This window comes from Apteryx mantelli, chromosome 1, assembly GCF_036417845.1.
Source record: "Apteryx mantelli isolate bAptMan1 chromosome 1, bAptMan1.hap1, whole genome shotgun sequence".
Taxonomy (NCBI): domain Eukaryota; kingdom Metazoa; phylum Chordata; class Aves; order Apterygiformes; family Apterygidae; genus Apteryx; species Apteryx mantelli.
In genome coordinates, this window is record NC_089978.1 from 172,287,091 (window position 1) to 172,300,021 (window position 12,931).

The following is a 12,931-nucleotide window of genomic DNA, read 5'->3' on the forward strand; positions in this document are numbered from 1 at the left end:
ATATGCCTCTGAATTCTTTCAGGGACAGAGGGGAGGCAAAGAGTTGACTTCAGTTTCACATTACTTTCATTTTTAAATGACGAGCAAATACCTTCAGAAATCTTTGGTAAGGCATTTAATAGCACAGGAAGATTCAGGGGGATGATAGCCATGTATAACTGGGTTAGTAAGTTAAAAATAATGATTATAGCGTAGTATATAGGGAAAGAATCTTGGTTTCTTTCATTTATAAGAAATAATGCTCCATTATTAAAATGTTCCGGATCACCACTAGTTATAAAATGTCTAAAGAGATTTTGCAGACATACCAGTTAAATAGCTGCCAGAATTGACAATACACAACAGAGAGTGTCTTTGCCTAGCACGGCTGAGGTCTCTGATACCCGGAAGGTTGTTTTTCAGTATTTCCTTGTTTTCTCAGAACACAGAGATAAAAGAAAAAGAAGAAGAAAACCGGAAACATGAGGAAAAGGAGACCAAGCTCACCATGCAGGTCACAGCTCTGAATGAAAACTTGGCTACCATGAAGAAAGAGTGGCAGAGCAGTCAGAGGAGAGTGAGTGAGCTGGAGAAACAGACGGATGATTTACGTGGGGATATAGCTGTCTTGGAAGCAACAGTGCAGAATAATCAGGATGAGAGAAGAGCGTTGCTGGAGAGGTAAGCTGTGGCCACGATGACGTGGAAGTGTAGTTTGGGAAATGGATAGCCTTACTTGGAAAATGTGTTTCAGTTGACTTAGGATTCTGTATGCATGCTTTATTTGAATCCATTTCTGTTCCTAGAACGTGGGGTGTGGTTTCCAGAGTGGAACCTTCTTCGGTTGTCTCTGCCAAAGCCTAGTAAGCTGCGGTTTGAACAAACCACACTTTGTGGGCTTTGACAGGGTGACAATCTCCTCAAAAACAAGGCAGGACCTTATCACCAAAGCCACAGCTGTACCCTCACACTCAGGGATTTTTGCCCATCCCTAGGAGCCTGCTAAATGCATTGTGCGCCTCTGAACTTTGAGGGGCATAGACCATGGCCTCTCATCTCATCTACTGTGTGAACCTTGCTAGGTCTGGTAGGATGGGGTGGGGGGAAGGGCTTCAAATACCTGAGTAAACTCCCCTTATCCATTACTCTGACTCCTCTGTCTTGAATGAATCAGAGTACATGCACTAGTCATCCAAAAGTCTGGAACAGACTAGTTAGCGACTTCAATAATACCTAGAAGTCCATAAGCAACTTCTGTATGTCCACTGCTCAGTGGTAGGAGATTGAACATGTACCGGGTTAGACAGGCTTTCTAAGGTTCACCTCAAGTACCTTCTTCCTCTTGCAAACCTAAAATCTTACTTTCTACCATTCTCTTATTGTCTCTGCAATATACTTATTAAGATTCATTCAAGTAGAGCTCCTTTTCTTCAGGCAACAGGAGACATGCAAGGTAGTGGGAGTTACCTAAGAGTAGAGACTAAAAGGGTAGAAAAAACACCTGTGAGACAAGCACCTGTGAAACTTTTTCCATCCTAATTTCCTGGGATGTTTGAGGGCAGAATGGAAAATTTTTTCTCTACTGTCAAGCTTTCTGATTGGTTTTTGAGCAGCAGACTTTGGGTAAAGATGAGATCCTTGTTCTTCAGTCGTCTGTTGCTATATTGTGTTGTACTCATCCATTAGCTGTTTTACCGTATAACAGAAAAACACCTTTTGAAATTAGCCTTTCACCAGTTAACCAAATTTCAGCTAATGGGAGGTGGCCTTGTAAAAAGATTTCTCCTTTGCTCCTCTGTCTGACCTGATTTGCTGCTACCGCTTTGTGTCCTGTTTCACAGTGGTACTTACCAGGGTGTGCTGTTGACGGACTGGCTTTGGGAGTAACTCCAGATGTTAATAACTCCCAGATATTTGGGACCAATTCCAGATAATCTTAAATTGATTGTTACAACAGAACATTTTCCCAGCAAAGATATTCAAGAACTTTTCCTAACAAGGGTATTTTTAGTTGAGTTTTCTGAGAGTGACTTTCTTTCTCTGTTATGACAGCCTGCCCGAAGGAGGCAATGTGGACTGCTTTATATGCTTTGAAATATTTACTGTCCATCCTCAGGTGTATAAAAAGTGAGGGAGAAATTGAAAAGCTTCAAACCAAACTTGTAGAAATGAAGAAAAAGCTGGACAATACTACTGCTGCAATGCAGGAGCTAGGCCGAGAAAACCAGTCATTACAGGTATAATTTGTTTTGAAGCTGTTAACTCTATTGATGCTCTGTGTGGGAACTCATGAGAATTTCAGGTTTGTGTCATATCAGTGGTGGGTTATCTTTCAAGAGTGATTAAGATCTTATGTTCATGATGCATGAGGGCCATGTTGCTGTCTGTGGGTTCAGAACTCTGCTCTTAGATTCCAAGTTTGGAAGATTTTCTTCTTGAACAAATACAGCTTTCAGTATTGTGGCTGAATTAGTCCTTTTATACAGCTTTGGGTAGAATGTCCAAAGAAATAGAAGCAAGCTGTATGAATTAAACATGCATTTTAAAATGTTGCCTTTTTTTGTATGTATATATGTTTAGATCAAACACACCCAAGCTCTCAATAGGAAATGGGCAGAAGACAATGAGGTACAGAATTGTATGGCCTGTGGGAAAGGCTTTTCGGTGACAGTGAGAAGGGTAGGTGTATTTTACCATGTCTCTGTGGGATTTTTCTTCTGTTCCTTTCAATTTGTTTTACTTTGGATACAAACTTTAGAAAGTGACTTTAAAAGTGCTATGATACTCAGTACATCTCAAAACACTGATATTTTTTACAGTGCCTTAAATACTTAAAATAAGGTTTATGTCTGGATTGTATTTGCAGATATAAAGGAATGTAAATTTGTTGAAACCAGATGCATGTGAGTATATGAGGCATCAATGTGATCTGGTTCTTTGTGACTATATCTTTCTAAACACAAACTAGACAGGGAACAGACCAGCTGGCTAGGTTTTAGGTCTGTAGTCATGTATCCTTTGCAAAAACAGCTGTGGTTAGTTAATGTTGGCACGGTGTGGCCTTCATCCAGAGATTACCATCCATCCAACAACTGACTTGGCAGTGAAACAGGTGAGGGATGGACGTCCATGAAGTTCATTTTTTGCAGTGCTCCCTGACTCAGGCTTAGGTGGCTCTGCCTGTCCTGCATCATTTGTAGTGGTCTCCATTGGGAAGCTTTTGAACAAAGGTAGCTTCATCCTTTGATTCAAGGATACTTTTAATTTGAAGCAGTTGGTTAACTGTAGGAAGAACATGTTTTAGGGGACCAAAACAAGTTCAAGAGGAGAACTTTAAGAAGTACCTAAGCTAGTGATGTTCCCGAGTGACCCAGTTCATTTATGCAAGTGGCATATAGTCTTCTGAGTCAGTGAAGCACTTCTGAATATTTTACTCCTATGCCGTTAGGAAAGGATTTACTCCTATGCCCTTCTGTGCGTGGATAAGCCCAAAGGGCTACATTACTGTCTACTATTTAAAAATTCAAACTAACTTTTGAAACATGAGAGAGTTGACTTGATGTGATAATGATCTCTGTTAATGATCTATTCTCATAACACTGTAATTGATGTTCAGCATATATGTTTTTTCTCTTTCACAGCATCACTGTAGACAATGTGGAAATATCTTTTGTGCTGAGTGCTCAGCAAAGAATGCCTTAACTCCTTCTTCTAAGAAGCCTGTCCGGGTCTGTGATACTTGCTTTAATGACTTGCAAGGATAACTGGCTTATCTTGAGTGACAAGGAAACGTTTCACTAAAGTTTAGAATTTCTGTTGATGCACTTCGTTCAGCACTCAGACTACTATTCAGTTTGGACAATGATTGTAACACTTGGCAAAATTTAGTATATTTTAAAATGTTTATTGATACCAAGTAAAACTATTGTATTTTTTGTGAGACATGGGCTCAGATCATCCATAGCTTATTGCCATTTATCCTGGAAAGAGCTTCTATGTCTAGATTAGAAATACCCAGTTATTTGTAAATAAAGTTTAAACAGAGGAGTAACAATGTATTTTTTTATCTTTTTTTGTTCAAGAGAAACAGCGTTTATGTGATATTGCAGTTTATTTTTGTTTCCTTCAAAGAAAAAGGAAGATGCAAAAATCTGTGAGGATTTTGTGTATCAAATGTTGCTGTAATGGCATAACTAATTGTTGTATCTGATTGCATATCTGATGTTCTTTATAATCCCTTGTGATTTTGTTTTCTTTCTTTTTCTCTTATTCTTGGACTTTAAAGTTCAGCTCCACAATGAGGATAAACAGCTGGACTCACCTCCAACTCAGAGTTTTTTCTGCCAACTTAGAACTTGTTGCAGTATCGGCACCTGCGTCCTTACCCAACTACAGCACCTGGATACTGGAATATCTGTACACAAACTGTACTGCATAGTTTCTTTGTGTGTGTGAGAGAATAGGTGTGAACAAATGCTGAGAGCAAGTTTAGCTGGCATTGTAGGAATAATAGATGAAGCTCTCCCAAGTTGATTGATTTCACTTTTATATATTTGATAAATGGAATTTAATAGTCCAGAAATCCTCATATGCAAGTCTTAAAAAGCAAATAGACAATACTCATAGTAGCCTGTACCCCATCTGTCTGTACTCTGGAAGCCCAAAGAAGTCCTTATTTTTCTAAGGGACATGTAGAAATTCCATGCTAGGTAGCCAGCATACTAAAAGTTTCTGAGACTGCTGCAATATTTCTGACCTCTACTTCCATCCCTTCCTCCAGCTTTTGCTGGAAGAAGTTGAATTCATACTACCCCTAACAAACCTGATTTTTCTGCTGCTCCATCTGAACTTGTGTTGCTGAACTTTTCTTAGCAGGGGGTCTTAACTGGTATGTTAGTTCTGTGATTTAGTCTGCTCAGAACGGTAGTGTGAATCTCCTGCAACTGGCTTAATTATAAGCCAAACAGCTCTAATTAAGAGGTCTATATATATGTCTTTAGACATTTGTTCATATTTTCTTCCCTGTTCTTGCAACAGAGTTTTTTTGCAGAGTTCATCCAAACCTCTTTTTGTGATTTACTTACATCTGTTTTTCCTTGCCTACCTGTCTCTAACTTTTTCTCCTTTCAAAATAGGTTATCTGGTACCACAAAACCATTAGGGTTATTTCTTCTGAGCTGGGGTTACTCCTTCAAATATTAAGGGATCCTTTGTCTTGAAAATCCTAATAAAACCCCCAGAACTTTCTCTGTCTTAGAATACTGTGCCAATTGCTCAAAGAGAAGGACTGTAGCCTGAAATCCTCTACTATCCTTGACCAAGTTAAGGAAACAAATTCTGTTAGAGTGATGGAAGCTTAGCCATCTTTAGGCGAGTTAGTTTGCTTTTATCTATCCGCAGCTCTCTGTGTGAATAAAAAGTCTCTTTTATGAAAAATGTCTAGCCCTGCCTAACCCTCTAGTAAAAAGATTACTTAACTCCTCTTCCCAGACATAGTGATCTATATGCTTCATAACCCTTCCTAGTTTTCTTGTATAATTATAATTTTGTATCCATTTTTCTTCCTTAAAGAGAAGTTCTCTGTAAATTACCTTTGTATGTTTGAAAAGACAACTGAAGTGCAAAGTGCATAGCTGATTCTTCTAGCTGTGGAAAGGCTTGGAATGCAAGCAGAGTTTATCTGAAGTACTTACCAGCATTTCTGGTTCAGGTATAGACTTGAGAATTGCTTCCTCTACAGAAATAATTGCTCAGAGAACTCCATATGAACAGAGCCCCTGGACTCATTATTTTTCTTGGTCAGTGTAACTGTTAAGAATAAGAATTCTTTGAACAGAAAATGTGGGCAGAATCTCTGCTTCTGGAATTTTTATTTTATTTTTTATTTTAAGAGAACCCAGAGAGATTGCTTTCAAGCCTTCCTTTGTCTTGCACATGACTTTAGAAAACTGTGAAAGGTGAAGATGTCACGCTCTTGCTCCAGATATGCTCTGTCGTGTTGTATAACACAGATGCTAGTGCTGCCTCGAGGGTGAAGGACAATCACATGGAGCAGAAGGGATTTTAAGAGGGAAGAGAGAACCATCTCCATGATTACATAAAGGGCAAAATGCATGAAGCAGAGGAAGCTGAAAGTCTCTCAGGGAGACTAAGGGAAATGGTTAAAAGACTCACTTGTGTTCAGGCAATGTACCTTTGATTTGGACTGTTTGCAAGCTGAGGAGAAAGCTCTGTACTAAAGAGGAAATGGTAGAAGCTCAAGTAGAGTTGTTCTTAATTATGCCTTTTGGGATGCCTTATTAAGTCTGTGTGATGGCAGGCAAAGTCATCTCACTCAGCTGGTGGCTGAAGCAGTGGGGTTGCTTGGCTGCAGAACGACGCTCAGTCTGGAGCTCCCACCTTCAGTGGCAAAGCCAGCTTGATTTCTGAAGGTTGTTTTTTGCTGACCGGTTTATGTGACCAGCTTTTTGAGGGAATGAAAATGCTTTTAAAATGTATGTTTATAGAAAGAAGGATTGTTAAAATAAGGAGGAACAGTGTTGGGGTAGAAGCTTTCATCCTTGAAGTTTGAGTCTGCAGCAATAGTTGGAGAGTTCTGCAGCTTTTCACTGGAGTAAATTTATGGCTCTATTGCCAAATTTTATGCTCCTTCCTTAGTGCTCATGATTCTTCATGGTGCTCTGTATTCATTCACAAGTTGGTGGTATAATAGGCCATATAATGCTCTCAGCCTGTCTGCCAGGTTAAGAGTTGTGCTCAAGCTCAGTAAAATGACCTGTGAGATGCATAAAAAGGGAAAATGGAAGGAGAAAAGTTTTGTTATAATTCTGCCTGCAGATTCTGAATGTTTTGATGGGCTGTTGGCATGGATAGATTGTCAGTGGGAATGTGGTTGATTGTTGCATTGCTTTAAAAAAATAAAAAAAGAAAAACCTAGTAAAAAGTCTGGTTGATTTTACCACACTGAGTTAAAGGATTCCAGACAAAATAGTCTAATATACTGGTCTGCAGATTGCAAAACCAGAAACAGAGGAAAAAACTAATAAAATGGCAGAAGAGACTAGAACCTTGGGAACGAGAGAAAGTTTGGGGTTGTGTTTTAACAATCTAAGCAGCAAGAACCAGACTGTTCTGATTCACCAAGGGAAAAGTCATTGTAGAGCAAGAGATGGAGAAAAATGGTAAAACCACTGCTCGAACCAGTGGGTATGTAAGCTCCTTGAGCTGCTTTTATGATTACTAGCCATTACTGTGGCATCAGGAATGGGACAATGAAGTGTGGGATTTGTTATTGCAACTGTGGATTCAGTGTCCCACGGAGAGGACCGTCAGAATCGCTGAGGAAGCAGAATGTGAGAGACTGGCTGCTACGTGGACTGAGGCAAACTGCAGAGGCCATCTGAACGGTGTAAAGGTTATTCTTGTTGGGAGGGTCTTCTTGGAGATGTTGGATCTCTTCTCAGTCAAAGAGGCGTGATGTCCTCAGTTATTGTTTCCAAAATGCTAAATCCTATTGTTCTACTCCTGCCTCGTGTAGGTAATATGTACTTCTGTACTGCAGTTCCTATGGAGGCATGTAGCATTGCAGAGCTGAGTGGTGGGCTTCTGATCTTAGCTGGATATGCTTCACTGTTACTTCATCTCTCCTTATATTCCTTCCCTTCTCTAATCTACCCCTTTCTGCAAAGGCTGAAGAAAGAGGATAAAGTTAATGAGTCACAACAGGAAAAGCTGCTGCCTGCAAAGAGCCAAAAGAAATGTTCTGCTGCCACTTCCAACAGAGGCAAGAGGCTGTGGGTTTAGAGGGAGCTCATTTTTCAGTTGGCTTCACTCTCTGACACTAGAGTCTGACTGTAGGGCACAATGTGGATTTTTTTCCTCTGTTTTTGGAAGGTAAGGAGTAACCAAGTTGTCATGGACTGTGAGCATCAGGTACACAAGAACAATGAATAACCATTTTTGTTGCTTTGGGGGTGACTAGGGTTATTTATGAATCCTTACTGGAAAACCTTTCTTAGTGAAGCAGGAAGGGGTTTGGGAGCAGAAGTGTGAAGTAACCTTGCCATTTTTGCATTGCATTAGCAAGAAGGATCGAGTCTCATATACTAGATTTAAGTAAGAGAAGTGCACTTCCTAAAGAAGAGGGGAACTGGAAAACTCAAGTACTTTTCTAGACTTAAATGTTGGTTAAAAACAAAGTGTTAGCAAATGCTTTTTGCAAAACTTAAAAATTTATGACCAGTACTTGGTGGCTGACAGAAAACTGCTGGAGCTTAAGTTCAAACAGAACATAAACTATGTCAAGAAGACCAAGCAAAACCTCTGGAATGATACTATGGTTTGAATATGTTGAAGCTGATAAATTACTCCTCCAAGTACCTCCCCTCCCACTCTCATATATCCCTGGAGGACTAGGAAACAACACTGTCATTTGCACTGTGCACTTTTTGCTGTCTAACATAACTGAATATGATCTACAGATAGTGAAATGGCATTGTATGTATTAGCTGTAATCATTAGACAGAAGGTTTATCTTTGGCTGAACTTTTCACTGAATTACATCTGTCCCCTCCTAATTCCTTTGTACTAAAAATGAGATCATCATCTGAGAGCACATGTAACAACAGAATTCATGTAGTCATGCACATGTTGTCTTTGTGGAGCTTGATTTTAAGATCTGAAATACAGTATGTGAATTGTGTGTATTTTCAAAGTTCTTGCCAGTTGTCCAATTTTAAATTTTTGAAGTCTTGACCTCAGCATCTCTTCTAGGATAAGTTTAAAATTAATGCCCAACCACAGTGTTTCTCCAGAAACAATAAACAATAAATGATTTATTTGCTTTCAAAACCAGCAATAATTGGATAGTAAAATCCCTCCTCAGAAACTCTTTTTTGGGGTATTTTTTTCATTATAAGGAGCACTGAATAAAGGGGTGTGTGTGTGTCTCTAGAGAAAAAGGTAGATGCCACTTCAGATCACAGTAGTGAAGAGAACAGGTACTAGTTAATGTAATAAACTCTGCCTTTGTCTGTAGCGCACCACATACTATGCACTCACTGTGCAGCAGGTACAGGAGTATCTGCTCGCTGGCTTAGGTAAAGTACATTTGAAGATTACTGAAACCCTACTAACCCTTTTGGTACAACATTACTAAGAAAGCAGAAGCCTGGTGGGGGTATTTTCCTTTTTTTTTTTCCTTCCCCCTACAACCTTAAATTAAAAACAAATTCATCTTTACTTCCTGCCTTTTTTGGGTGAAGAGATCTAGGAAGAGTGGCATACAGAGAACATATTCATGGTTATAAGTCAACAGGCCAGCACTGGCAGGTCCAGGCTCCTGCTGTTGGCTTTGCTGCAGAGTACTCTGTTATATCACGCTAAATCCTGATTCCTGGCACAAAAGGGATGTTTAAAAGAATGTCTCACTGGGTTAGCAAATACCAGAACTTTTTATAGTAATGTGTCCAAAATGCTGCTTGTATAGGATTTGTCACTTTTGTAAGAAAAGAAAAAAAAAATTACAAAAAAAATATGACCCCACCATTTGATGCCGTTACATACAATTTTGTTTAAACTACCTCTCAGTGTGAAATTCATCCATTAGGTAAGTTTAATAGGGTCTGCTCACTGTCATGTTATGTAAAAGTTATAGTGAACGCCAAATTGCAAATGTTTATCACCAAAAAGAAAAAAGTTAAGTCTTTTTGTATGTGTTTGAAAGTATGCAATAGTTTCAAGTTATTGTAAACTCTGTATTCTTTTAACCTCTGTAGTTTCAATCCTGCAGATTCTAGCTGCTGCACAGGAAATAAATCATAACCACAAGCATTCATAATCATGGTCTGCTGGGTAACAATAATTTTACATGCAGCTTTGTCATTTGGCTATAGATAGCCTCATTCACCAAATGAACCATTAATTTAGTTTTTTTTTTAATTTCTTCAGTACTCAAGATGTGAACTTGATGAATGGTATTCTGTAATGGATGCGTGCCACAAATTACATTGTCTTGTTTGCCTCCTTTCTGAATTTTAATGATCAGTTTATTATTGCAGATGTGAATATTGCGCAAACAACTTATTTTCTGTATAATTGTATAAATATATAAATGGAAAAAGTTTTAAATTCTTACCCAGTATTTAGAGATAATGTATTATAATAACCTTATGATGCAGTTTTACCTACAGAATACTGCACTTCTTTTAAACTGGATCATACCATCTTGGTAGGGGTAGATAGATTTTTGCATGTGTGTGTTTTTTTTTTTTTAAAAGAAGTTTGATTCTTTAAGTCCTATTTTCAATGTTTGTGTTTACTACTTGTGATCATGTAGTTGTGCCTTACATTGTGAAAGAGTTTAGTCCAGTGTGCACTGTAATTCCTAAACTCTGCAGTTTGGAAGGTGGCTGTGGATTTGGACAAGCAAATGACACCATGCATCAACCAGTTCTGTATAAAGAATGATGAAATGTTACTGAAATGTAATTTTTGTTTTCTAATCTGTTAAAGGAATGATGAATGACAATAAAAAAGTTAGACCTTTCTAATAGACCAGTTCTGTCATTCAAAACTATCTTGCCCCACTGTAGGCAGCAAAATTACTTTAAAATGGTGGATGTATTGTCTTACAAATGAACTGCTGTGAAGCCACACATTTGAGAACAAGCTAAACTTCCCTATTTCTTAGTTCTGCGGGGACTGCAACAAAAGCTTTCACTGTCATGAGGAGGCAGTGATAAAGGCTGTTGTTCAAATTTATTTTTCACAAGTTTAATTCAGAATACTTTTTCCATTCCCGATAACTGCATATGGGTGCTGGGTATCCAGGTTCAATTAAAATCTATGTTCAGAAATGGCATTCGATGTAGTCTGACAGTTGGTATAACTGGAAGACTCAAAGTGCTTGTTTTTGTTCTTCAGACTAACGAAGAGCTCACCAGATGAAAGCCTCTTCAGAGGTGCAGCTGCACTGCAGAGAGAAGCCTGGTGACTGAGGTGTGCGTGGTCAGTCCCATGACAAACCTTTATTGAGTTATGGGGGCATTTGCACAAACTACATTTAGTTATTGAAGATCTTCCTAGGAGTGTCTGTGTAGACAGTAGGGAAAGAGGGAGAGAAGAAGGCTCCTCTAAAAGGCAATTCAGGCTGGGAAGTTATTCTCTACTCTTGATTGCTTTCTGGGAGTCTCTCTCTCTGTCTTGACCACAGAAGAGCCTGTTGAGCTTTTACATCTCCCTAGACTAAAGACAGTCTTTGTGTGAATGCTTCCTTCCCTTGGAGGTTTGTTGACCTCTGGGAAGTACTGAATCTTCTGGATTTGTATCAAGTAGTATTTCGTTCTCTGGTTACCTGAGCAGAGTTGGCTCCAGATTTTTTGGCAAAAATATACAGAGACACCCCCCGCCCCCCCCAGCTCTGCTGGTGTGCAAAGCACAGAGCTTAACCTGGGCAGCTGCAACCCTTCTCTGGCTTTGAAAACCTTTCTTTGGGATCTGCAGTGGCTTCAAGGTATAGAAGGAGAGGTGCTGGTCAGGCACCACAGGTGGAAGGGTGTTACAGTGTGCAGCTGACATAAGGATCAGTGAAGGTTGTGGTCAAGTTGTGGCTAATTGCTGCTGCTCAGCTGGCTTGAGTTGTTCAGCTTACTTGGAGTGCTCAGCCATCTGCTTCCTGGAGCTTATTGACTGTCTCCTCTCTCTTTTGCTCTCCTGCCTTATAGATTTGCCACTTGGCTTGGAGGCTGCGTAGCTGTGCTTCTTTCCCAGTAAGTTGTGGCAAAAGCTTGCCCATCACAGGTGCAGAGTGGAGGAGCAGGAACATGTACTGCGGTGGCCTACGCTAAGGCTGGAGGATGATGAACCAGGTAATGTATGTATAAACAACCTCTAAGCCCTAGCCTGAATGCAAAGGTGAATCAGCTCAAGTAGATAGAAGGCACCACCACATCCCAGTGGGTTGCTGGTGAGGAGCTGGATTAGGTGTGACACCTGAACTTGTGACTAATTTGATTCTTCAGCAAAGGTGAGTGCTAAGGAGGTATGCTGACTTCCCATGAACAACTCAGACAGCTGGTAGTGGATACCTAGACTCTTCAGTGTAGTCCTCAGCTGTATAGCTTCTCTGTTTAGGTCACTGTGAAATAATTTCTGATACTGAAGAGGTATTTTAAAGGCTAACTTTTCTGATTGGGGACAGAGAGAGGAAGAAGCAAGAGGGTCATTTACAGTGGCTACAGGGAAGTGTCCCTTCTTAGAAGTAACCTGCATGAATGTTGTGGCAGGCAGTTGCAGAGTGGGGCTCTTCTAGTATCTAAAAAAAAAAAATAAAAAAAAATTGGTGATTAACAAGTGCATACTCTTGTTATGTGGGCCACAGATGTGGGATAGCAGGGAAGTATTGAATGGTTTAATGCAAAAGATGATGCTTAAATTTTTGAAGTAAAGTTGAAAAGACAAGAAAGAGCAAATTAAACTCCAAAGCCTAATCATGAACTGAGAGCAAACAATCCATAATGACAAATCTGTTGATAATTAAGTGATGAAAAAACTTCAGGTAAAAAAATATCTCCCATACTAATTCAACTCACCGAAAGTGAGGCACCTTTGTACTTTTGTTCATTTTGTGTGTATACATATATATATATGTATAAAATTTTTTTTTAGCATGTCTAGTGGAACTGAAAGATTTAAGAATGACCTTTTCATAGAAACTGGGGACACTTAAATGGTCTTCTCATTTTGAAAATTAATGAGAACCAACGCAATATTTGCCTTTACAAATCTACCCTATCAAGCACATTGTTAATGTAAAGTAACATCTTACGTTATTACAGTTTAGTAGATAAGGAGGGATAACTTCGGCAAACTATAGCCAGAGAGATTCCTACAGTTTGAATTTTGTGAAATTTATTAACAATACAGTTTGAAGGAGCTCCAAAAACCTGTTCTA

At 39.3% G+C, this 12,931-nt stretch overlaps 1 protein-coding gene across 3 annotated transcripts in view; it reads left to right on the forward strand.

The window, feature by feature from the left end:
* EEA1 (early endosome antigen 1) overlaps positions 1-10,531 on the forward strand; it is a 78,657-nt gene extending 68,126 nt beyond the window's left edge. For all 3 annotated transcript variants that reach the window (XM_067312625.1, XM_067312635.1, XM_067312645.1), the window contains 4 exons: positions 422-660; positions 2,096-2,216; positions 2,560-2,658; positions 3,621-10,531. In XM_067312625.1, the coding sequence (XP_067168726.1) occupies positions 422-660; positions 2,096-2,216; positions 2,560-2,658; positions 3,621-3,743 (582 nt within the window). In that variant the 3' untranslated portion in view covers positions 3,744-10,531. The remainder of the gene's footprint in view (positions 1-421; positions 661-2,095; positions 2,217-2,559; positions 2,659-3,620) is intronic.
* The last annotated feature ends 2,400 nt before the right edge of the window (positions 10,532-12,931 follow it).